The sequence below is a fragment of the Telmatherina bonti genome (genome assembly GCF_933228915.1).
Source record: "Telmatherina bonti genome assembly, chromosome: 10".
NCBI lineage: Eukaryota > Metazoa > Chordata > Actinopteri > Atheriniformes > Telmatherinidae > Telmatherina > Telmatherina bonti.
Genome location: NC_136628.1, coordinates 23795937 through 23820727, shown reverse-complemented (window position 1 = coordinate 23820727; position 24791 = coordinate 23795937). Strand labels below are relative to the sequence as shown.

Here is a 24791-nt window from a genome sequence, read left to right as displayed (position 1 = left end):
TCGAGGCACATTTTCTGCTCTCACAGGTTCAAATGGGTTAATACTACATTGGATTTTTATCACCGTGGCAACCTAAAAACGAACAACAAAGAAAACTCAAGCATCCGATGAATATTTATATGCAACTTCACAAATACCCATTAGCAAGTTGAAAAAAAAAATCATTTTTAGACATGACATTTATTTTTTTATATCTTGTTGATCACAGTAAAATTTACATGTGTGTCTCTTAGTCAGCCCTGTCTGCCTTGCTCAATTGCTAAAATATATTTTGCAAATGGGGAATTATTGGCATGCTAGCTACCTCCTGGATTACTGGCTTGGATCCTTCTCCCCACAAACCACCTTTTCCACACATAATATGCTTTTCTTTATATTTTGTAATTTTTTTTTTCAATTACAAAATATCACAGATCACACAGTCATAAAACCTATTGACTGTCTATATAGGCAGCTCTTTGTAATTTTGTTGGATTATGCAACACAAAAACAGTATTACAATGAGTTACAGAGAATGATTTTCCCTTCAGCCATCAAGCAAAGATAGAACATAAAGTGCTTTGCATAAGGGAGGGGGAAATGTATTTTGTTTATTGATGTAGCCAAGCTCAGATGAAAAACATGTTGGATTTATACTAAGGTTATTATCCATTCATACTGCTTAAAGTGGGCTTGTGTGATAGCTTTATTTCGGCTGAATTTTTATCTTTTCAGTTGATTGAGAACAAATTTTTAAAAAAGTTCCTTCTTGTAATTAATTGGCACCCGGTATCTAAAATGCTTGCCATGAAAAAGACTCTTTAGAAAAGAAAAAAAAAACAAAAAAAAAACAAACTTGAATTTGCAACTGTAACCTTCAGATCATGCAGCAAGTAGAAACTGACAAACTTCATGGCATGTTTTTTTTTAGTTTTCAAAGGATTTTTGTTTTGGAATCTTCTCTGCCTGCAAGTATCACAGGAATGCGTAATGAAAGCACACATTGAGAGTGAATAAGTATTTGTGAATGTGCCAGGCAGTTGTCAGGAAGCTTTTGTTCAGTTATAAAACCTTATGGAGTCTTATGAAACACTGTTACTATCATTAGTTCTCACATAGTATAATGGTTGACTCTGGACCTTTTATAGAATTGATAGTTTAATACTTTAAAAATATGTAAACTTATCATCCCACAGGCAACAGGTCAGCACAAACCTGCATCAGTATAAGCCTGATTTGTCGCATTTTAATACTTGTGTATTCTTTTGGTGAAGCAGCAGGACTGATTATATGTTTGCATATGACACATGCTTGCATATGATACTCATATACATACCTTACATATGCATCGGATCATTATCATGCATAACTGTAATGTTTGATCATGTGTAACATATATTTTTAACATTTTAAAATTAAATTTAAGTTGTGCTGTGATATTTATACTCCTATTGTTTGGTTCTACGTATACAGTACAATGACAATGGGTGCAGTCAAATGACCTTTGATGAAATTGCTCACAGATTGTTAATTTTTGCTTCTTTACATGTATGATGTTGATTTAGTTACAATTCAGGTCATGCAACAACTTAAACTGAAGAAAAAACGAAAGCAGTTTTTCCTCTGTATTTATTTAGATTGTTAAAACTTTAAAATTACACAAAAGGTCTTAAAAGGGTCATGGTACTGTTTGACAGAACCTGTATTTTTCCTTTGTAAACACATGTACGTGTGTAGGTGCTCGAAAAATGTATCCTGGATTCTCATAGCAAGGTTGTATGTTTGCCAGGGTGCATGTGTGTCCTCAGCTAACCCTGCTGCCCATATGGTTTTCTACAAGTGAGGGTGAGATCACTGCTGAGCTGACGGGTAAATTAAAGGGAAAGTCAAGACAGTTTAAGGTATCAGAAAAGAATCAGATTAGTTAGTAATGTTTTTAAAGAGAGACAGAATGTGCTGCGAATACTCGGCTTCTACCCTGGCATCAGAAAAGTTGACAGTAAACAGCATTCCTAGCAGCCAAAAAGTTAAGATTACGCACATTCTCTCTCCGTGGAGCTCATGGTGCAGTCGGTGAACTCTTAGGAAATTATTTACACAATAGTATTTGTGTTGCAGCTTTGTAGAAAAAAAAGAAAAAAGATTTTTTGAACGTGACAGAAATGTCTTCTCTGATACGTCATTTAATGGTCTGAAAATGACTTTGATTAAAGAAGCTTCGCTATAACCAACAAGATTAGAGTGATTATTAGTTTTCCCAGAGTTTGCTGTTTTAATTACTAGGAAAGGAGCAGAAATCTCCTATTGTCCTAATGTGGTTGTGATTTACGGCAGTTGGCCCAAGTGGCAGAAGAAAAGCATTCCTAACCTGCTCAACAACAAACAAATGCCAAGGCAAATGTTCAGCTTTTCAAAGCTGCTGTTTCGCAATAGCTTTGACATTTATTGGTAATTATGAAAAAGAAACAGTGAGATCATTGTAGTGGCTCTAATATCACCTGCATTATATTTTCTGCCCAGTTGCAGTCCATGTGTTGACATCCATGCCATGTTTAAGTGCTTGTAACAGCAGAATAATAGCCATCAGTTATGGCTGAGGTGCCACACTGTTTCTCACTGTGAGAACTCTGAGGAAAGTGTGACAGTTTTTATGTAAACTACCAACAAGACTGGTTTCCCTTTTCTTTTTAATTTCTACAAATGCATTAATAAATCCATCTTAGACTAAATCTAGATAGACTTTGACTGTGGCAGGTTTTGCCGCTGGTTAATGTCTCATCCTTCATTTATTCACACAGAATTTTTTTCCCCCCATTCTTACTTCTTTTCAGAGTCAGTCCAGCGTATCCCGACATGCATTTAGAGGAAGGCAGGTCACTCGGCTAACACAAAAAGAGAAAGAAACTCACTATGGTAACATGAGTCTGCTGTTAAATGTATATATTGAACGTAGGTTTACTCAACACTAATCCTACTTCACAGTAAAGATGACTGAAAAAAATCTACATCAAAATAAAGCATAAACCTTCCTAAGCCTTTTCGTCTAACCATGACAGTACAAATGATTTAGAAGTATCACGTTTATGGTATGACCTTCTGAAAATACTCCCAGCTATGTGGCATGATTTTTATTGTAATGTTAGCAGAAACAGCTGATCGGCTTAGGTTACACTCTGGGGCTTACGAACCATAGATTGTTACCATAAAAGATAATAATTCTGCTCCATTCAACACACCGCACTGACCAGCAAATCATGGGCATTAGCAAGGCCAAAGGGCCAGCTGATTATCATAAACGGAGCTGGTAGGTGGCTATGTTATCGCTCCACTTTATGAGGTGACTGTACTGTCTGTTCACAGAACAGATCAGAGGACAGCCTAAACAGTAACATTTACAGATCATTGTATGAATTGTGTTGATAGTAAATGGACAAACATCTCGTATTGTTTATGGTTACAGTGAACAGCTGGTGCAAGTGAGATCATGATATCATGATATACTTTGATTATTTATTGTTTTTAGGAATATGCAAAGCTTTTTTTTTCTACGTGGTGAAATTATAAGTGTATAAAAGAATTCCTTTGTGCACTTTTAAATAATTAGGTAAATAGTAATGATAATATCAATACAAACCTGCACCTAACCATAACATCCATGACAGAATTTAGGGGTTCTATTTGCTGTAGCTGTGATTAAAACTATTGGTCAATACATGCATAAAAATTCTAGTTAGTGAAAGGAAAAGGAGGATTTTTAAAAATCAACACAACTTGGCCAAGAAAGAGAGAGCAAGAGAAAAACTGCCTCCATGAGAAACACATGGAAATTCTTAATTTGGCACTCAGATGTCATTTCATCCAGTTTAAGAATGATAACTGGTGATATGCCCACATTAAACATGTAATATTACTAGCAAAACCATACTAACTGGTGGATCCAGGGGCTTTTTTTTTGTAGCTTTTTGTACCTGGTTGATGCAACAGAGTAACTCTTTCTGCAAAACACGTGTTAAACTGAATGTTTCGTAATGAAACAAAAGCAACCACAAAAAAACAAAAAACTATTTTAGCAAACAACTGTAAGAAATATAGAAATATGTAAGAAATATAGCTGAAAACAGTGTGTGCTTAGTTATCTTTGTTGGAAATGTTGGAAAAGGCACACGGGCTGGTTTGGTAACTGACTTGTGAAGATTATAAGCAGTGCTTTGTCATAGTTTTGAGTCTTCACACTTATTTAATTTTAATCGTTCTTTTTTTCTAAGGTGTATTCATTGAGTATTAGTATGTGTCCTGCAGTAGCCTTTCAGTATAGTTATTTTTTATGTCACAAACGTCCCATGAGGACTGACACTCTCTTGGGATGAATGACCTTATTGTCTTTAATAAAACCCGATTTTTACGGCACTAATGACTTATCTGCATATTGAGTGTGGCACACAGACATTTCCCTCAGCACATTTTTTTTAAGATTCTCTCTAGACTCCTTTGGCTTTGTCTTTACAACAGTAAAACTGATAAAGCACTAAAAGGGGAGAGATCTTTTTCTGGCCTTTTTCTAGCTTCTTATGAAACTGTAGCTGGCTTGCTTAAGTTTGTCTTGCAACACAGTATTGTATGGATAAAGTTTCCCAATGTGGTTAGATTTCCCCGTCTTGTTGGATTAACAGAAAACCTTACCTTTGTGTCAACTTTTGTGAAATTCGTTAGATCTGACTCATATTACCCAGTCAGCAGGCAGACCACTGGCCAGCACTTGGTGATAGTCTGTATAGGGTACTCTTGTGGTCGGCTAGGTTTCAGTGTGTCAGCATTACATTTTTAGATGGGTCATATGTCAAATGAGCTGAGGAGACATATATAATCTGTATTTACTACACAACAGCTTGACAAACTATAAATACACTAAACAGCGCTAGTATCCATAGGGCTCAAAATAAACAAAAGTGTTTTCATTAAGTTCTTTGGGGTTCAAATCTGACATGCTGAGGAAAATTTGTAATGGTATGCTGAAGATATTGTTAGTTCACCTAAATAATGAGCTATTTTATCTCTGCAAGATGGAATTTGTATTGTTACTGCAACTACAGGCTGAATAAATGCTTTACACCATAAAACCTTTTTGCAATGTCCATTCTCTCTGTTCCCTCAGCCCCCCCCCCCGCTAGCATTCAGTCATTGAACAAGTTTGCAGCATGTCATTTTTATAGCCTGATGAATACTTTTAAATAGCAAACATTCAAGCTGCAAAACTCTGTAAGGCAGGCTTCAAGCGAAACCTTGAAGCGCAGACAGCAACTAAAACTGCAGGGTTGGGCTGAGCTGCTTCAAGCACCCTTGTGTATTTGTGAAAGTTCAGCTACGTGCCAGCAGCTGAACGAGGATCCACCAGCTCGTGCACCCTCGTGCAGCTGCTGGTGAAACACATGGTCCAGAACCTCTTAGTCTGCCCACAGTTATATTTACATAAAGTGGGAAATAATGGGTAAATTGTCAGATTCTATGGTCAGAATAGAATTGACATGGTATGTTTTGTTTTAAAGTTTTATCCTAGAAAACAAACAGAAAATGGTTCATTTGTCTAAGACATGTCCGTTTGAACACGTTTGTATTTGTGAGTGTTTTTGAGACAAAGAGAGAGAACCACATCTCTATTGACACTAAATGTGTCATATATGACATGTGGCTCGAACACTTGTTAGCATGAGGTTTTCTTTTTTCACTTTCCTGAACTCAGAATAAACATACAATAATGTATCTTCTTGCTGTTGAATCGCGTCATTGACAAATATAGTATCCACTTAACTTAAACACTCATAGTTCGTGTCAGCTGCCACAGTGCAAGAAGAGCATGCGCTTTACTCAATCTCTCTCTTTCTTCTTTTCAATTAGTACAAAGCATCTTTTCTGCTGGTGTGTTTTTCAAGGACAGTAAGCTTAGTTTTCTATGGAAGATATAAAAGTGCTCCAGCTCCTCTACTGCGGTTCACTTGTTGAGAATTACTATGTTGTTCATTCATACATATAGGCTTGTGAAAATCTTTTGTCACTTTTTTTTCCCCAAACTATATAAATAAACTACTCATTAATGGGCTAGCTAGTTATGGACTGAGAAGCCCTATATAAGCATCTGTGTAGGTTCATGAAGATCTCTTAATGGGCTACAAGGTCCTTTTTTTTTTTTTGGAGAGGCTAAATGCCCTTGACTTGTGTAGTAGCTGTAGAGAGGCAGTTGCTGTGGACTCTTGTGCCTAAATGATAACTCTTGAATTTAGCATTATCTGCTTCGAGGGTAAGAGGTGTTTTGGAGACTATCATATGAGTAGTCAGATGGTTCTTTTTGGTCAAATGCTCATTAACAAAAGCAGAACCATTTGCAAATTCTCTGATATTTTCAAAGGCTTCTGTTCCATTACCAGAGTGACGCACAGTCTTTAATTTCAATGGCCGTATGCCAACAGTGACTCTCCTACAGTAGGGTTGCTCAGTTCAGTCCTATGATGGCAACAGTCCTGCAATGTCTTCCTGCTTTAACACACCTGAATAAAATTTATGAATCATTTTGCAGAACTCCATAGGCTGCTGGATCCATTTAATACGAGGCAGGTGTTTTAAGGTATAGGGACACACTAAAAACCTGGAAGATTGCGGCCCTCTTAGGACCGAATTGAGTATCCTTGTCTTTAAGGACACATAACTAAATACATAACAGAAAATTTTACTGATAGCACTAATTCCTGAGTGTTTGTGTGGACTTTGGCCTGAAAAAAAGTATATTAGAAGTAGATTATCCTCCCATCTGTACAAGCACAATGGATCAGCTATGGATAACGGGTGGTGGTGGGTGTGTTCTTGCCAGAAATGACGAAGTGGAACAAGCTGTCCTGTCAAAAGATACTTTTAACTGTCCTCAACTTGCGTAATGGTATTGCTGTGTTTATTGTTATTTGTGTGCTTGAGAAATTTATTTGAAAGCCGCACATCCTGTCACATTGAGTGGCTTTCTGTTGGACTGGATGTCTTGACAAATGAATCTGCTGTGCTATTTGAGACATTTTATTGGCAGTGGAACTAATCGTGAACAGTTAGATTAAATTTAGGGTCTATAAGGAGTTAACGGATGTTCCAGTGATGCACAGAAATGCATAATGTGGTTATTCAAGCAAATTTAACCAAGCAGTGGTCTTAACATTACTCTGGTGTAATTACTCCATGACGCTTTGACCAAATAGGAGCGCATTTGTGAAAGTGTTTGAGTGAATCAGTTAAATTTAATTTTATTGTGTTTGCATGTTTTCAAGTTAAGTTGTGAAGAAAGGATTACTGACCCTATGTTCTCTATAGGTGAAGAGCCAGATGAAAGTTCAGACACAGGTCATGCTGGGGTTGATATCTTTATTAAATGCATTTCGTGCATGTTTTTATTACTGTAAATTTACATATCGAAACACTAAAAACTGGTATCCTGCATGTACCCTAAGATTTCAGCCAAGGGAGGAATACCAAATGAAAAAAAATGTTGCGTGAAAATCTTGGCTCTGCTTGTCAACAGCCTACGTGTGCTTGCTGATGGATTTCAGTGGCTTCTAAAAAGACAAATCAATTAAATCTTGAGACTCTAATGTTTTTGCCTCAGCTTTTCCTGTAGTGTATGTGAGTTGGATGCATTACGTACATGTTAAGTGCTTCACAATGTTATAGAGAAACACTCTAAGGTAGTAATAAGGGACACGCTGCTCTGAATTACTCAGATTTAATCAACAACTTTGTAAGGCAGAGATGAATGATTTTTAATCATTTTTTAACTGTATAGATGGAAAGGAACGACCGTACAAAAGCAATGGATAATATTTAATTACGCTTCTTTTTCTATTTCTTTTTCATAAAAGTTTGGGATGATCAGTTGTGTATGTGCACTTTGTTTTTTTTTTTTGCCGAATTTAAATATATGTTATCAAAACACACCATCAGTTATCTCGTCAGACCTGCACTTCATCAGAGGTTTATTTCTGTAAAAGAAAAAAAAAACCAAACATGTCCTTGCTCCACATTTATATGATAAACTGAATCCCTTTCAAAATTATTAAAGCATAATTTATGTTTATTTTTGTTTGAGGAATTAATTATTACAATTTACATAGCTGGGATTGATCCGTAGTGGAGGTTTCAAACAAACTTTCTGCTAATAAGGTGCAACACAAAGCACTGTTGATGTGCAAATCTGAATCAGATTCGGTAAGAGGCTGTATGCGCAAGCATGGACATGAGCTTTTCATAATGCCCTGTGGCCCTTTTGTCTCCAGATTTAAATGTACCAGGGGCCTTGAATGTATGCTTGTAGTGTGTGTTGTAAGCATTATTTGCATATTCAAGATGTACATTATTCACATGGCTGATACTGCTCCTTTCATAACCGTGCCTCTTGTGTCTCTTCCCTCTCTTCCCAACCCCATCCCCCTTCCTCACCATTTTAACCCCCCCACCCACCCTCTTGATTAACTAATGTCCAATTCGATGCAGTGTATTTCAGGAGCTTGTCACCTAATGCAGGCAGCTGATTAACCTGGAGTCTGGCTGGTGAAGCTGCAAGCCTCATCTCCCTGTCTTAATTTCCTTCTTTTTTTTTTTCTTTTTTAACCCCCCTTTCGCACCACACACACACACACACACACACACACACACACACACACCTCTTCTTCCTCCTCCTTCTCCACCCCTCCTCTGTCTTTGTTGTGGCGGCAGCAGCGAGGCATGCATTGCATTGGCGGTCTGAAGCATTGTGTCTGATTTCCAGCAGACAAACTGACCTCTGGGGATTTATTGACAGTAAACTCCATAGAGGCAGACACAGAGCTGGGAGCATAGATGCAGCCTGAGAGGCATGGGGTGGGGTGAGGGAGGGGAGTGGTGGTGGGAAGGTTTTTTAAGAAGGGAGGAGGAGGTACACAGATGGACAGATGGATATATGGAGGAAAAGACAGAGAGCCTCAATGTGATGAAACAGGAAACAGGTAGACACATACAAGAAATCAATATGGCGGCTGGGGTGAGGGGGGGTGGACGGGGTGTGGGTACACACGCAAAATGTAGTTTGATTCATAAATTAAATTTTTTTTTTTCGGGAGTATTAGCAAGTGAGAGAAAATGGCCGCCTCCTACGAGGATCTAATTAATTTTGAAGGATCATCAGCCCCTTTAGTCCAAGGCAGGGTACGGTGTGGTGGGGGTGGGGGGGGGGGGGGGGGGGGGGGGGGGCAGACCCCTGGGCTGATTAGAATTCACGGCAGGTAGGCGCTGGCTGCTGCTCACCCACTGTGTCACGGCTAAAATGGAATCACGGTTGTGAGTGGCGTCTGGGTAACGGGAGTCGGCTTCCTTTGGTCTACTCCTTTGTTGCGAGCATTCACCTCACTTTACCCCTCCGGCAGGTGGATTTACATGTCTAGATGGGAGAGGGAACATATACATAGGTTTGCATTGTCTAAAAGTAGACACCAAAAAAGGCCCGTGGCAGGAGGATACAGTTGCATCTTACGCTAACCCCTGCTGAAAAAGAAAAAAAAAGGTCAAATATTTTCCATTCTAATGGATTCAAGCACATGTGTGTAAAGCATGATAAAACACAAGATTTTGAAAAATGGCTTTTGCCTTGGTTTCATTTTGGTGAACTCTTTTCATAATTATTTCCCTAGTAGCGGTGAAGTTAAGGGAAGGGTTACACCTATAGTTGGTTAGCATGTGGGCTAGAAACAAGAACAAGGCTTATGTTTGGTGTCCAGGCTTTGTCAGTGTGCCTATTCCGCTGGATAAATTCATTCTAGATTTATTGCTAATACAAAGTAAGGGGTTTAAAGTTTTGTTTCGGGGTGAAGGTGTTAGACGCACTTTTTCTAAAAAAAAAAAAAAAAAAAAAGAATTGAGTGTGTGACCGTGTGCGTCACTGAATGGTTAGTCTCCGCGTCTAGTGACCACCCTCTGCTGCTAAGCATGTCCATTCATCAAATGTGTTGTAGATGACAAACATACATCTCAGTCTCCGCAGTACTTCTCAAACTGGGGCTGGCGAACCTAAAGAAGACAGTGAAAACAGGAGTTTCAATAACACCTTAACTCTTTTTTTTTCAAAGCCTGTGCTTCTTTGCATCTGAATAAAGATAAAATCTTCAAGTTTGAGGCACAGCTATTGTCTAAGATGTATCTATTACCTTGGCACAGATAATCAGAAGAGAATGCATTCAGAAAGAGATCCTTCTCCGCACCAATAGTGTGTGGAGACAAGATAGAGGTCGCTTGTTTAAAATCTCACTGTATTTTTCAGTGGATTTTGCCTCAGTGTCCCAAAGTGTGTGTGTATGTGCCTTTTTTTTTTTGGACTCTTCATGAGTTCTTGAGAGCTGTAAAAAAAAAAAAAATCTCTCCATACTTAATGTCCAGGTCTTGTCAAATACTGACCGCATTTTGGCCATTCAGCAGCTTAGCGTTGTAACTGGCAATTTGCAGAGAGCACTTGATGTTCGTCCTGTAGCAATCAGTACTGCTACTAAATATCTTTTAGTGAATTCCCATCCTAAAAATATTCAAAAGTTATATCAAACCTTGAAAATGTTCTGTACTCACAATAACAATAAATGTTTGCCTGATTTCAAGGGGTTTTTTTTTCATTCTAATAAGACTTATAAAAGGGAATGTGTTTAAAAAGCCATTTTTGCATTGTTACAATACATTTTTTAAGATTTCCCAACTCTAAATGATAACATAAGTATGTGACTTTAATTTGGTTACTTTTACATACTAATGTGTTTGTAAAATGTAAGAGTAACTGTGCCTGGCTTTTCAAGTGTCACCAAACCAGCACATCACATGCTTTATGTTGGTGAATGCCTTTCTTGTATTATTCAACGGATGCCTTGTGTATTCAATTTTTGAATCATCTCTATTATTAAAACTAGTCAATGTTACTTTACCTTTGTGTGAGAGGTTCTGTGGCTTAATTTGGGGATTTTAATGGCAAAACATTAAAGTACACATACACAGATACAGTGGGTTTCACTGAGATCTCTTCTAAAATATTTAGAAAACATCTTTGTGTAAATTCATGATAAAAAAAAAGGTTCTAAATTTCCTTGGTAAGGGTGTGGCTTTCTTGTCCAGCAGCTCAGATAACAGTTGAAAAAAGAACCAGCTCCAACGGCAATATTATTTTCAGCCTTGATTTGTAAATTTGTAGTCATGTGATCACCAAATCGTCCATTCGTCTTGCTGTAAAAACTCTTCACACATCTGTTGCAGCACGCCTGTGGCAGATATTCCTGTTACTGTGGCTCGGGGTTCATTAAGGGAGTGGCAATATCGACGAGGCAGTATGTGGCATTAAGATTTGTCTTTGTCTTTTCTTTTCCCTCAAAACACTGTAGCAGAGCAACACATGATTTGGACTGAGAGGACTGACAGCCTTGCCTAGCACCAGGCCTCTGATCAGCCATCTCCACCAGCAAATTAAAGCTTGACCCGCACTTCATCACCAGCCTCACAAGCATCTTCGTAACAAAACGTCATCTAACTGTGAGTAATTGAGTGCTTCTCTTTTTATTTTTCATCCTCAAGAGTAACTTTAAGTAACCGTACCTTGTATAAGAATTTAATATGTGCTCTTGTACTAATTTGAGCTCAATTCTTCATCACTGGATAAACCAATCCATCACTGTCAAATAGGGTTTAATTGCAAGAAACGCAATATAAATGTGTTCTAGAGGTTCCTAGTATGTTTTCCATGCTGCCAGACATTCATAATTAAATGTTTCATTCATTGACACATTAAGTGTAAGAAAATTTTCTGCATCCCTTGGAGAAGTTTCCAAGATCAAATGGAGCATGAACCTTTTTTTTAATGATTGTTTTAAGGGAGGTGTCCAATAATTATTTAACCATAATCATTACCCAAGGGTTTTTTTTTTTTTGGGGTTTTTTTTGGTTTTTTTTAAATTCAAACACTTAATTTTTGCAGCACTTCTAAGAAAAATTTACAATTTTCACACTTTCCTGCCACCTCATTTTCATTTAGATTCAAATTCATTTTCACCTCACGGAGGAGAGAAACATTTTAAGTGATCTTCGACTCTGCTCAGCTGGGTCACATTTAGTGTATTCCAAGGATAGTTAGGAAGCACCATCACGGTGAACACATGGCTGACAAAGAAGCTTGTTGTCCTCCAAGCCCAGTGCACCACCTAATGGTGGTTTGAGGAATTGCTGAAAACATGCCAAATGAAAGAAACTTGGAGTAATTAAATGGGAACCATTTTAATCGTCCTAGTAGAAGTTGCAAAAAGCCGCTTGAGAAAAGAAAATAATTCAGATTCTCTTCCTTCTATTGTTCGACGAGACTGAGGAAACAACCATCGCTTACTATTGTTTTAGCAGTCCTTCGAGAACTGTTTTGTAGAACAATAAGCAGCAATATTTTTTTATATATATTTGAACAGACTGGATATACAATTGAACATTAAATTCTTTACATGAAAGTTTTGTTTTGTTTTGTAATCCATATAGCCACAATTGTAGTGTTTTAGTTTGTATATGAGCAGAAATATTTTGCTACTGATATATCAAATGACCACATGTATATCGGAAAAGGTTGAAAATGTAATTAAATCCAGCTGGTTAGTCATTGCGTTGGTTGAGGTTTTTCAGCCTGGTGTGTTCCTCCCTACTTGCAGGTGACATCAGTTGCAAGGGGATGACCGAACGCATTCATAACATCAATCTTCACAACTTCAGCAATTCTGTACTTGAGACCCTCAATGAGCAGCGCAACCGTGGGCACTTCTGTGACGTGACTGTTCGGATCCATGGAAGTATGCTGCGAGCTCACCGGTGCGTGCTGGCTGCTGGAAGCCCCTTCTTTCAGGACAAGCTGCTCTTGGGCTACAGCGACATTGAGATCCCCTCTGTGGTCTCAGTTCAGTCCATCCAGAAGCTGATTGACTTCATGTACAGTGGGATTCTGCGAGTATCTCAGTCAGAAGCTCTGCAGATTCTCACTGCTGCCAGCATCCTTCAAATTAAGACCGTCATTGATGAGTGCACCCGCATCGTTTCCCAGAATGTGGGTCTGGCGGGTCCAGGAGGGTTTCCTGTTATACCAGGTGATTCTGGTCAGGAAACACCCCGTGGCACGCCAGAGTCTGGCACCTCTGGGCCCAGCAGTGATGCAGAGTCAGGTTATATGCAAGCAACATCACAGCAAAATGTAGATCGTGCATACACATCCCTGTACTCCTACTCTGGCCTGTCACTGCAGAACGGCACCCGCGAGCGCCCCCTTTACATCAACCCTATGTCAGCAAATTATGATTCGAATACTCAGAAGGACCAGCAATCTCAAGATCCGCCATGGATAAACCGTATCCAGGAACGATCTCAGCAGGTCGATCGCTTTATGTCCACAGCCGAGTCTACTCACTGCCGCAAGCAACCCCGACCGGTACGCATACATACAGGAGGGATGCACATAAAGCAGGAGGCCGAAGACGAGTACAGCTGCTACAACGAAATGGGGGACTGCCAAGATGACATTGACCACAGTGAGGGTGTCGTGGGTGAATCCAAGGTTGAAAGTTTTGACTCAGGGGTGAGCTCCTCCATCAGTACAGAGCCAGACACCATGGAGCAACAGCCGTACCTGACGGGCTTTAGTCGAGAGGGTGGTGGAGAAATGCAGCAAGGCGAAGGAGCTCCAGTGCAGATAGAGGTCAATGACTCATCCCCAGAGCAGGTGCATAAGACAGAGGATGGGGACACATCCCACAGCACTAGTGACAGTAGCATAATGCAGCCCCTGCCAAACTCAATCAAACTCAGTCCCATGTCGCAGTACATGCGCCAGATAGAATCACACACCAGCAATCTGAGGATGCCGCTCACCGTGACCAGCAATTCCCAAGTGATGGGCACTGCTGGAAGCACCTTCCTGCCCACACTCTTTCCTACACAGCCGACTAGAGACCACAAGCCTTTCCTTTACCTTTCTGGCCAACAGCAGCCCCAGTTTGTTGCAGTGCCGCCTCCTGCAATGCCATCATTCCCGAACACCATGTCGGTACAGCAAGCATCAACTCAACAGCAACAGGCTGCAGGAGGGATTGGTCAGGGGGAAAAGAAGCCCTATGAATGCACTCTCTGCAGTAAGACCTTTACTGCAAAACAGAACTACGTCAAACACATGTTTGTCCATACTGGTAAGTCAACATTTGTCATTTGAAATCTAGTTACAAAACTGTTTTAGTCATAGATAATGTAAGTCATAGCTGGGCTTGTTAAAATACTTTTGGTCAGATGTTGAGGATTAACGAAGGCTTTGCATTTGAGATGCATTTAAGTTACATAAAGACTGCACAAAATACAACTAGCTTACTGTTGTACTGTAGTCTTGTCTTGATGCAATTTGTTGAAAGAGTGGGTAGGAATCGTCCACCATCCACACATGGGATTTACACAATTCCAAACTAACTATTTAATCAATAATAACCCTAAATGTGACAAACACTGGCATTAATAGGCTTCTTTTACCATAATAATATTTCATTACTGCACTGAGCTGTGCCTCTAGGTGTTATAATGTCTTTAATACCAGAGTTGAAGAGAAGAAATAGGTAGAAGACAATAAGGCTGGCTAAAGGTTCATTTCTTTGATAGAACATATCCTTAATTGTTGCATGCACAGGGTCTTACAGTTGGCATACCAAAGATATAAGTCCAGTAACTATAAAAAGCCAGTTTCCTTGTATATTCCCTCGCAGAACCAGCGCTCCCACCATGCACATCATGCACCGTGCGTAAGGCATTAAGTTTTAGGGGCTGGCACCAAAAAAAAAAACAGGCTCACAATTAATCATAATCATAATCATGGCATACCTTTACAGGCTTCTGAAGTTAAGTGAGCCAGTATTCTTGGTGATTTATTAAGAAGAAAGGACAGATTGCTGTGGGCCTGAACAATGCCAAAAACAAACAAACACAGCTATTAGCTGCTAACTGCTATAACATCATCCTTTTTTTGTGCATGCTCTTTCCACACACAGTAAACATGAAGAGAGGTGATTTTGCTAAAACTGATTGTGCGAGCACGTTGGCCATCTTAATGTGACAGTTACATGTAGTTTGTCTCAGTCCATTACAATATGAACTTTGTTAAACTAAAAAGACCTATACAAAACTATTATATTTATTCTTTATCATTGATTATGAATAACATAAACAATTAAAAACTTGCCTCACCCACCAGTTTTCTGATGGTCTGTTGCTTCTGTATGCTTCAGACTCAGTTTGACAGACAGAGATGCTTAAATATTGCACAGATCTATCTTTTTTTGTTTTTATTAATATATTGGATTGTGGTCATTTAATGTGTATTCTATTTATCTTTTTAATGTTTGGTAGCATTGTTAATGTAAAATTAACTTTGTTATCCTATCAGGATTTTATTTTCTCATCTTACAGTCCTGTGCTGGGATTTTGTGATTCTGGGGCCAGTGAGCTTCGGGTCACATCTAGATTTCTATACTTTGACAGCACAAAGAGAATATTATACTATACATCACTGTGGACATTTTTTGTTCATTTAGGCTTTTTTTTCTAACTCTGGCAGTTTCTTTGGCTGTCAGAGGATATCGTATAATTTTTTTGCAAGAAAATCTCTCTTCACATATTTTATAATTCCGTTTTTATTCCATCACTTAGCATTTTATGGATAGGCCTGCCAGGGGGTTGATATTAGCGATGAACATTAAAAATGACAGATTTTTATCAAAAATGAACCCCAAACAATCCAGAATGCATAAGCATAATTTGTAATAGCTGTCAGATTTTAAAATGAGGGCTAACCAGAAAGCAATTGTGCTCAGGGCATCCAAATGTTTAGCAGCTGCCATATTGTCAAGCACATGCAAAATGTTACATTTCTGTGCTAGTTCCTAAACAACATACAGACTTAATCAGGTTCGGTCAGACCTTTAGCTGCCTGGTTGACATATAAGTAAATGCCCATATAGTGTGAGTAAATATCTCTATCTCATATGACCTCAGTGTAATACACAGCTTTATTTTGAAATATCTAGTTGAGATAGAAATCCAAATTATTTATTTAAAAAGGAAAGCACATTATGTTGATAAAAAAAGAACTGATTATTAGTATTAGATTTACTGAGCTAATCATATAAATCAAGTATAGATTAATGTGTTGATATGTTAAATTCTAAATGTGTTGTAGACTATGCGCAGCATGGACGTAAAACCAGAAGTGAGTGAAAGGCTCACATTTTATGACGATTTCCCAAACCACAACAATCACATTTCTTTCATTAAATAATGCAAGAAAAATTACTTATTTACTTAATTAACCTAATTCCAGCCTCATTAAAGCTGCCCTACAAATTATATTCATTAGGTCACAGCTTCCTAGCATCCTTGTAATTTGGATTGAACTTACAATGTCAGTAGAGTTCTCATGCAACACATCTTTTTACTGCGCGCTGCTTTTTCCATGTTATGACGGCCTTATCAATCACATACCGGGGAAATCATCATCACAGAAAGAGAGGATTAAATATCATATAATTAGATGATTCCATAAAAAAGGCCTACTCAAACAGCCATCATTATTCATTACAGTCCATTTTATGGCCAGAAGCATTTGTTATATGACAGCTACTTACAAATTTGTGCGAGTCAGCGTGATGATATACTGAAAAAGGAAAAATCATGGATCGATCAGTTTTCTAGACCTGATATGAACATTCCACAGCAGCCAATGATAGATCACAGTTGCTTAAATGTTTCAAGAAAGGCACATTAGTTCTAATGTAAGGAAAGAGACTGTCATTAAGAAAAGTGTGTCTTGTAGTATAACAAATGTCCACAAAGCAGCTCGCTGCAGCACAATCAAAAGATGTTAAAAAATGGTGAACTTCATTTTAGTGCAGTGTGCTGCAGAGTAAACGTGCCATTTACTGCAATCAAAAATCTGTCAGCAACAGAGAGAAACCTTTTCAATGGTATGACTCACTGTGGTACAAATATGCTGGTTTGAACAGGATGGTCATACCTGTTACACTGTGTTCTGTATGCACTGGCACAACTCTGCTGATGTGTATGTGGCCCTGAAATCTGACCGCCTTCTGGATCAGATGAAGGGGGAAAGTAATAAAGCAATAGTATCAATTATTGGCTTTGTTAAATCAAAGCAGGAAGCTTCTCATTAATTCATTCAGAGTAGCAGAAAACAACTGACATGCAGGACTTTATTAGCTCACATGGTTCAATTCTCCCCCTGCTATTTAGAGAAATAATAGACTCTTTTTCTACCCGCTAGCTTTATCTTTGTATTTTATTAATGTTTATATTTTCCACCCCGTAAATCAACACTTAAGCTTTTTGTAACATCATGAGAAATTATTTTGTTTCGGAATTGTATTAAACTAGCATCAGTGTAGGTGTTCAGATTGCTATTAAGAAACGTGTATAATTTTCTAAATAGACAATTTTGATATGGTTTAACAGTCTTTACATTGTCATAGCTGCACTAGGCTACCTATAATAAAAAATCTTTCCTTTACACTGTTGTAGAATGCAGTGCTTACTGTAAGCAGCACCAAGATGAGGCCAGCACAGGTTTAGATAATTCTAGCCTGAGGTATGTCCCTGTACTGGAAAAGTAACATTGTTGGCTTGAGGCGCTTGATGTTTCAACACAAGTTGAAGTCAGATGATCCTGCCACATTGTCTATGTGCTACCAAGAGCCTGTTGGCTGTGTTTCAGAAGAATTAAAAATCTAAATTTGCCTTGACTAAGTTCCAAACTAGCCTACTAATTTGCTCCATTTTTGTCTTTAATAAACAGACATGGGCTGATTTACACACAGCAGCATAAGCATCCTGAAATCTTTCATTAAAAGTGACCGCACCACACAGATTTTGACATTTCAGTAAATGCCCTCATCAGGCAGGCTGTTTACACGATGAACAGATGGAGCTAAATTAGCTTTAGAAAAAGAAGTGGAAATCAAATGGGGAGGTTAAGATTCATAACAATTTCCCAGGAGTGATGCAAATATGAGACTATTTTTTTTTCCTGAAACTGAGACATACATTTACCATTCAGCAATGAGCCCTGCACAAGCCTCATTTTATGGAGAAAAAAAAAATGTACACATGGCAACAGTTACATCACAAGATTTCAATAATTCATTCAGATGTCATTGTCCAAAAATAGAAAACAACTGCTAGGCTTTTTCCTTTTTATCTCAAGGCGCTCTTCCTCTCCAGTCATTTAACCCTAGAATGCTTTTTTCTTTTGTATGTACAGGTGAGAAGCCTCATCAGTGCAGCATCTGCTGGCGCTCGTTCTCCCTTAAGGATTACTTAATTAAACATATGGTGACACACACAGGGGTTCGGGCCTACCAGTGCAGCATCTGCAACAAGCGTTTCACCCAGAAGAGCTCTCTCAACGTCCACATGCGGCTGCACCGTGGAGAGAAGTCCTATGAGTGCTACATCTGCAAGAAGAAGTTCTCACACAAGACCCTGCTCGAGAGGCACATGGCCCTACACAGCACAGCCAGCGCCATCACAGGGCTGTCAGGGAGCGCAGTTACCCAGGGCCCAGTTTCCATTCCCATGCCTATGGCTGTTCCTGAGCCTGGACCTGGAGTGGTGGCCCTCGCCATGCCAGTAAGTGGGGGTGCTGGAGTAGGGGCCGGGGTAGGAACAGGAGTGGGTGTAGCTGCAGAAGCAAGCTGCCAAGAAGGGACCACCTACGTGTGCTCCGTCTGCCCTGCCAAGTTTGACCAAATGGAGCACTTCAATGACCACATGCGAATGCATGTCTCCGATGGATAAGTACAGATAAATGAACTTGTTTTAAAAAAAAGAATGACATACAAAATGGCACTAGATTTTCCTTTTCTTATTCTGAGGTATGAAGAGTAATGAGTATAGACACTGGCACATTAAGTTTCCCAAAAAAAAAAAGTTTTGTTTTTTTTTTCTGTCTTTTTTTTCTGTTATTCTAAAAGAAAAAAAAAGATGGTGGCCTTAAGGCTTAGTAGTTTGATATTGATCTACTGGATGGATCCTAACTACAGGCCTCTAAATGTATGCTTTCCTAAAATACTGATTTATGTGTTGAACACTACCGAAAGGCCTACGAAAGAAACACATACACACAAACACACCTTTAGTGTAGATAAGTCTGAATGACTATAAATGAGCAAATATGTTTGATCATTTGTGTATTTGCATATGTCTGTTGTTCTAGTGCGTGCGTGTGTGTGTGTGTGTGTGTGTGTGTGTGTGTGTGTGTGTGTGTATGTACATTGCCATGAAACATAAATCATGGCAGTTGTGAACCCATACTGACCAGTTTGGAAACTATAGATGTCCAAGCTTACTGTGGTATAATTTACAATGACAATAACAAAAAAAAAAACAAAAAAGAAAGAAAAAAAAAGAACAGAAAAATACTGAAAAAAAGTCATCTGGGGTTGGGCTACATATTCCCTCTAAAAATACTGATGGTCACAAGATTGCCTTCTTATATTAAATAAAAAGGAGAGTAGTTAATTTGACACTGGGTTTTATTTATTCCTAAGGTATTAAGGGATTATAATGCAGCTGTTGTCAAGGTACCAGTTTTATTCATTTTCATTATACGTAACTTCCTTTTAGAGGTGATGAGGACAACTGTCCCTCAGGTAGTCTCTAATTATTGTCCATATGTTTTGATGGTCAAGATAAAGTTTACTAAATTAGGCATGTTGATGAGACAGTATTTGAGCAAAAATATGTTTCTTTTTTTCTGAAGTTTGGAGTTTAACTCATTTGCATACACTGCCACTTAATATCTTAAAAGACTGTTAAGGCTTGTACACCTCTTCCATTGCAAAACAGAAGAAAAAAAGAAAGATCCTTTTGCTGATGGATTTCTTTTGGGCCTTTTACATTTACAGTTATGGCAGGTTAGAATATGCGAATAAACTCTTTCTTCGTAATTGCTGCTCTTCAACTTGCACCCGACTGTTATGGGATATTGATTTAAAAAAGAAAGAAAGAAAAAAGATTTGTCACTTCAACTGTTGTTGGCATTGAGCAACCTAAATGGTTTATGATGTCATTATAAAATGTACAGTCTTTTGCAGGCTTAGGCTACGATTGGAACAGTGTTGTGAAAAATGGGATAATTAAATTTTAATCAAATTTGAAATCAAAGAAATAGCCACCCTCTTTGAAGGCCTGTATTACCTGTTCATTACAACTGCAAAGAGGGAGCCAAGTGCATCACTTTTCATGGATCGACTCTCCCTGAGGGCTTAAATGGCATGCAGCGTTTTGAAAGGAAATATAGCCTAAAACCAAAACAAGTCCATCAATCGATATCACACTGTCTCATGATATGCCACAAGTTGCAGATGGACTGTGTAGACAATAGCTTACATTCCTGATTTTTCTAATACCTAGACACAGCGTGTACAGAATACGCTTGGAGGCTTGTCTGTGCAAGTTGTCATCGGCGCATCAAATCACTTTTGGCTAATTTCTAATATTTTGAATGATTTTATAATGCTTTTTATCCAGAATAAGTCACACACAGACACACATGCAACTGCCTGCAACTGCAATCTGAAGGATTTACTTCTTTAAGTGAGCAACACCTTCGTAGTTGTATAATTTAGAAAAAAAAAACACCTGCATACAGGGTCTTTAAAAGACCAGCTGTCGATTAAAAAAAAAAACAACAAAAAACAAAAAAAAAACCAGTGCTACTTTGCACATTTTCTTAAAATGCCTGTGCTTAATATTTAATCATTTCCTTAAATGAACTTTCTTTTATTAAATTTTAAATGAAAAAAAAACTTCTTTTTTTTTATCTTGATAAATGGACTGCATTATTATCTTGCATATATGTTGCACTGCTTAAACCAATAAGTGCACTACTGTTAACAGAGATATTATAGTTTAAGAAAAAGGTTTTGTTTTTTTTTAAATTTACTATTTGGTTGTAGACTTCACATTTATTAGAATAACTTTGTTCCATCAAATAATTCAACATTTCTTGGCTTTTGTTATTGCTTGCTGATACTACAGTATATTCTTGTGCCGTTTTAATGCAAGCATTTATCTTTATTTCAACTATAGTGTGTGCTCATTTGTATTTTAATCTTTGAATTCTGTGGCATCAGTTCCCCACAAGAGTTTTTTTTTATTTGCATTTATTTAGAAACAGTGCAAAAGTTTCCTATGAAAACATCCAAGCCAAAACACATAAACAGTAAAAACATCAGCAGTAATAATAAACAACTCCCATCAAACTCCTAATATTGACTATTGTTACATCATTTATAATACTCGTGTGTGTGCGTGTGTGTGTGTGTGTGTGTGTGCGTGTAACATAAATGATATGTTTCCTAGAACAACTTTCTGTGGGTTTAAAGGTTTAGGAAGGTGATGGAATGCAGCTTCTTTGATATCTCTATGTCACTTGTACACAGTTATGTCCCCTCCTTGGTGTTTGTATGTCTGTGAGTGTCTGTGCGTGGTAAATAGCCTAATCAAATAGTTGATAAGTGGAATATCTCAACTGTAGGGCTTCCTTTGCAATATGCAGCGCAGGTACTATGAGAAGCAGCTCCCCAAACCTTTTGGGCTAATAAGGCACCTGTAACAATTGTTCTGAGATTCGACAAAAGCTTCGGTCAAGTACTGTCGATGCTGTTGTTCCAGTTTGGAGAGGTCGAGCATTTCACAGCTGTGTGGAGTCAGTTTGATAGACCCCTATGGAAATTCTGTAATTTGTCATACACACACACACACACACACACACACACACACATATATACATATATATATATATATATATATATATATATATATATATACATATATATTATATATTATATATATATATATACATATATATTATATATTATATATATATATGTGTGTAAAAGGAGCACATTACTGAACATTTGATTAGGCATGTCAGTGTGGTGTGCATATAAGCCTAAAGTGTATGGTTCCTGTTTTGTAGCTGTTGTTGCCAGGATGGCAATTTTGCTGCATGCTAGTGCTATATTTGTCTCTACACAGCACGCGGAGGGTAATCTCATGCCTTAACAGACAATGCACTAAATAGAATATGTAAGCAACTGCCGAGATCTCTTTCCAACAGTATTGCCACGTGTATGGCACACAGCTCATGGCGTCAGTGTTTGTTGTCCGTTCAAGTTAAACACTGCCAAACTAACATCATCACTTCTTAAACAGTATAAAGGCAGAGATGTTGAATTGAACTGTTTCAGTGCAATAAGTTTATTCAGTAATTTAGCATTCCGTCATGGCACCTAAATTTTACATATTTGTGTGAACACATATATCAAATGCACTATTGACTGTAGCTAGATGAGTACAACCAGCTTTGTGGTATCATTGGTCTAAATAGTAGATTAAGTAGCTTGATGTTGTTTTTTAAAAATTATTTAATTTCACAATTACGCTATCAAATGTTTCTCAATCACGCTTTTTGGAATAACAAAAGTAGCCAATCTTAGAGTGACCTGGGTGAGGGTTAATAACTCGTCCTATCGTCGGTTGAATTCTTGTATCATAGGGTGTTTGTTAGCAGACCAGGCTTGGAAGGAAAAGAACCTTTGCTCCAGTGTGTCATAATGTGCTAAATAGCATGACCCCACCCTCCGACCCCACCCCCTTGCTGAATCAGCATCACGCTCCCTTCACTGTCCATAGTTATATATTCCTTATATTTCCTCAACTTCTCGTCGTGGTGCTTAATTCTCTTCTATTGATGTTGCAAATAAGTCGATTAAAAATTGTTGCAACATTATCCAGATAAGTAAGTCCTTCTCTCAATTGTGCTTCTTCTAGTCGTAGATCTAGACTTTCTGTTTGCAAAGTGTGCGGATATTTTCCAGAACAAAACATATTTGAAAAAGTAGATGATAGCCTTGAGCCTGCAGCTGTTTGTATTGTGTTTATAATATATTACTGTTTATGTTTTGTTTATCTTAGCGTAGAGACACAGGGTCTACAGTACATTGTTGTCCTTGCAGTAAATTTAATTCATTCATTGTTGAACTTATTTATTTATTTTGTGATTTCCCTTGCTTTTTCTCTGGTGGTCATAGTGGTGTTGATCATAGCTTCATGCAACTGGATAAAGGATTTTTGGATATTTTTTGCTGTGATACATTACATATATGTATGTGTATATATACATATATATATATATATATATATATATATATATATATATATATATATATATATATATATATATATATATATATAGATGCTTTGCAATGGGATGAAACAATGAAACAAGGAATAAGAAGGTAGAAATGATTAAGTCTATATTGTGCGAGGAACAGGGTCTTTTTTTTTCCATTCTGATAAGCGTGTGTTTGTGTTCATCTTTTGGTCTGTCTCCACACATTTTAAGTCAGATAACTGTTTTATCTAGGCAAGTCAAAGTAGAATGCAGAAAACACCATCCAGTTGATACTTCACTTGCATTTTTGTCCTTCCACAGTACACCTAAGAGTGCGATAAATAACTTCTTACAAATATTCTATATATATTTTAAATATCACCATCTCCAAACAGAGAAAGTTTTCAGATAGTTTGATAAAATTGTAACTGCAGCGAGAATATACAATACTTTTTGGGATATAGGGAATATGCCTATCAAGTGCCTATCAGTACATACAGCAACTATACAAAATATTCATAGTTTTTCTCTCCTACATTGCACAAATACAGTATATAATACATGATGGACTATTAAAAATATACTATTTATACTATTACTGTTGAAACCCGCTGGTTGTGAGTGCAGCCTAAGAGAACCCTTTAAAATACCTGAAATGTTTTATTCATATACAGTAAAAGCTACATCTGCAAGTTTATTTTTCCTTTTACTTACATTTTGTACCATCTGGAGGATTCAAAGATTCAAAATGCAGTCATATCCTGAGTTAAATCTGTAATGGTTCAGTGATCTTAGATGAAATCACAATTTTGAATATATTCGCTATATTGCTGTATTTCTTTCACATTGCCCTTTTCTTGAGACACACACACACAAACAGAAACACACGCACATACATATATATATATATATATATTTATATATATATATATATATATATATATGTATATGTATATATATATATATATATATATATATATATATATATATATATATATATATATATAATATATATATATATATATATATATATATATATATATATATATATATATTTATATATATATACTTGTGTATATATGTGTGTGTGTTTACATTGTGTGAATATATATTTCGGTTTTGCCATCTGCAAACAAGCCATATACTTGAATGTACTGTAAGCTTGGAGAGAAAGGGCAGTGGCAATATGTGGGCAGCAGGGGGAGTCACCTGGCAGCATCTGGAGCTGACACTTGCGTACCTGCCAGTTAGTCTTAATAAAAACCAAAATTCCATCTTTGGATATTTTCTAATCTCTTTACTGGTAAATATTACCATTTTGAAGATTAAAACAACATCTTTGAGCATGGCAGTAATTTCCTTAACTTGTACTGTCTATGAAAGAATGAGATGGTTTGCAGTCTGTAGGAGCAGGAAGCTGCTTTTACTTGCTTTAATAAATAACCACTCTTCATGCAAGCCAATGCCCAGTTCCCCTAGTTTCATCACAGTGATCATTTAAGTTTTGTATTACCTGACAGCCTTGTATTTT

The 24791-nt window shown here is 37.6% G+C and overlaps 1 protein-coding gene across 2 annotated transcripts in view; it reads left to right on the top strand.

Annotated features, from left to right (window-relative positions):
• Window positions 1–18991, top strand: part of zbtb20 (zinc finger and BTB domain containing 20) — a 23717-nt gene extending 4726 nt beyond the window's left edge. For both annotated transcript variants that reach the window (XM_079247730.1, XM_079247731.1), the window contains exons 2-4: window positions 11394–11541; window positions 12696–14216; window positions 18341–18991. In XM_079247730.1, coding sequence (XP_079103856.1) covers window positions 12716–14216; window positions 18341–18876 — 2037 coding nt within the window. In that variant the 5' untranslated portion in view covers window positions 11394–11541; window positions 12696–12715 and the 3' untranslated portion in view covers window positions 18877–18991. The remainder of the gene's footprint in view (window positions 1–11393; window positions 11542–12695; window positions 14217–18340) is intronic.
• Window positions 18992–24791: the final 5800 nt, after the last annotated feature.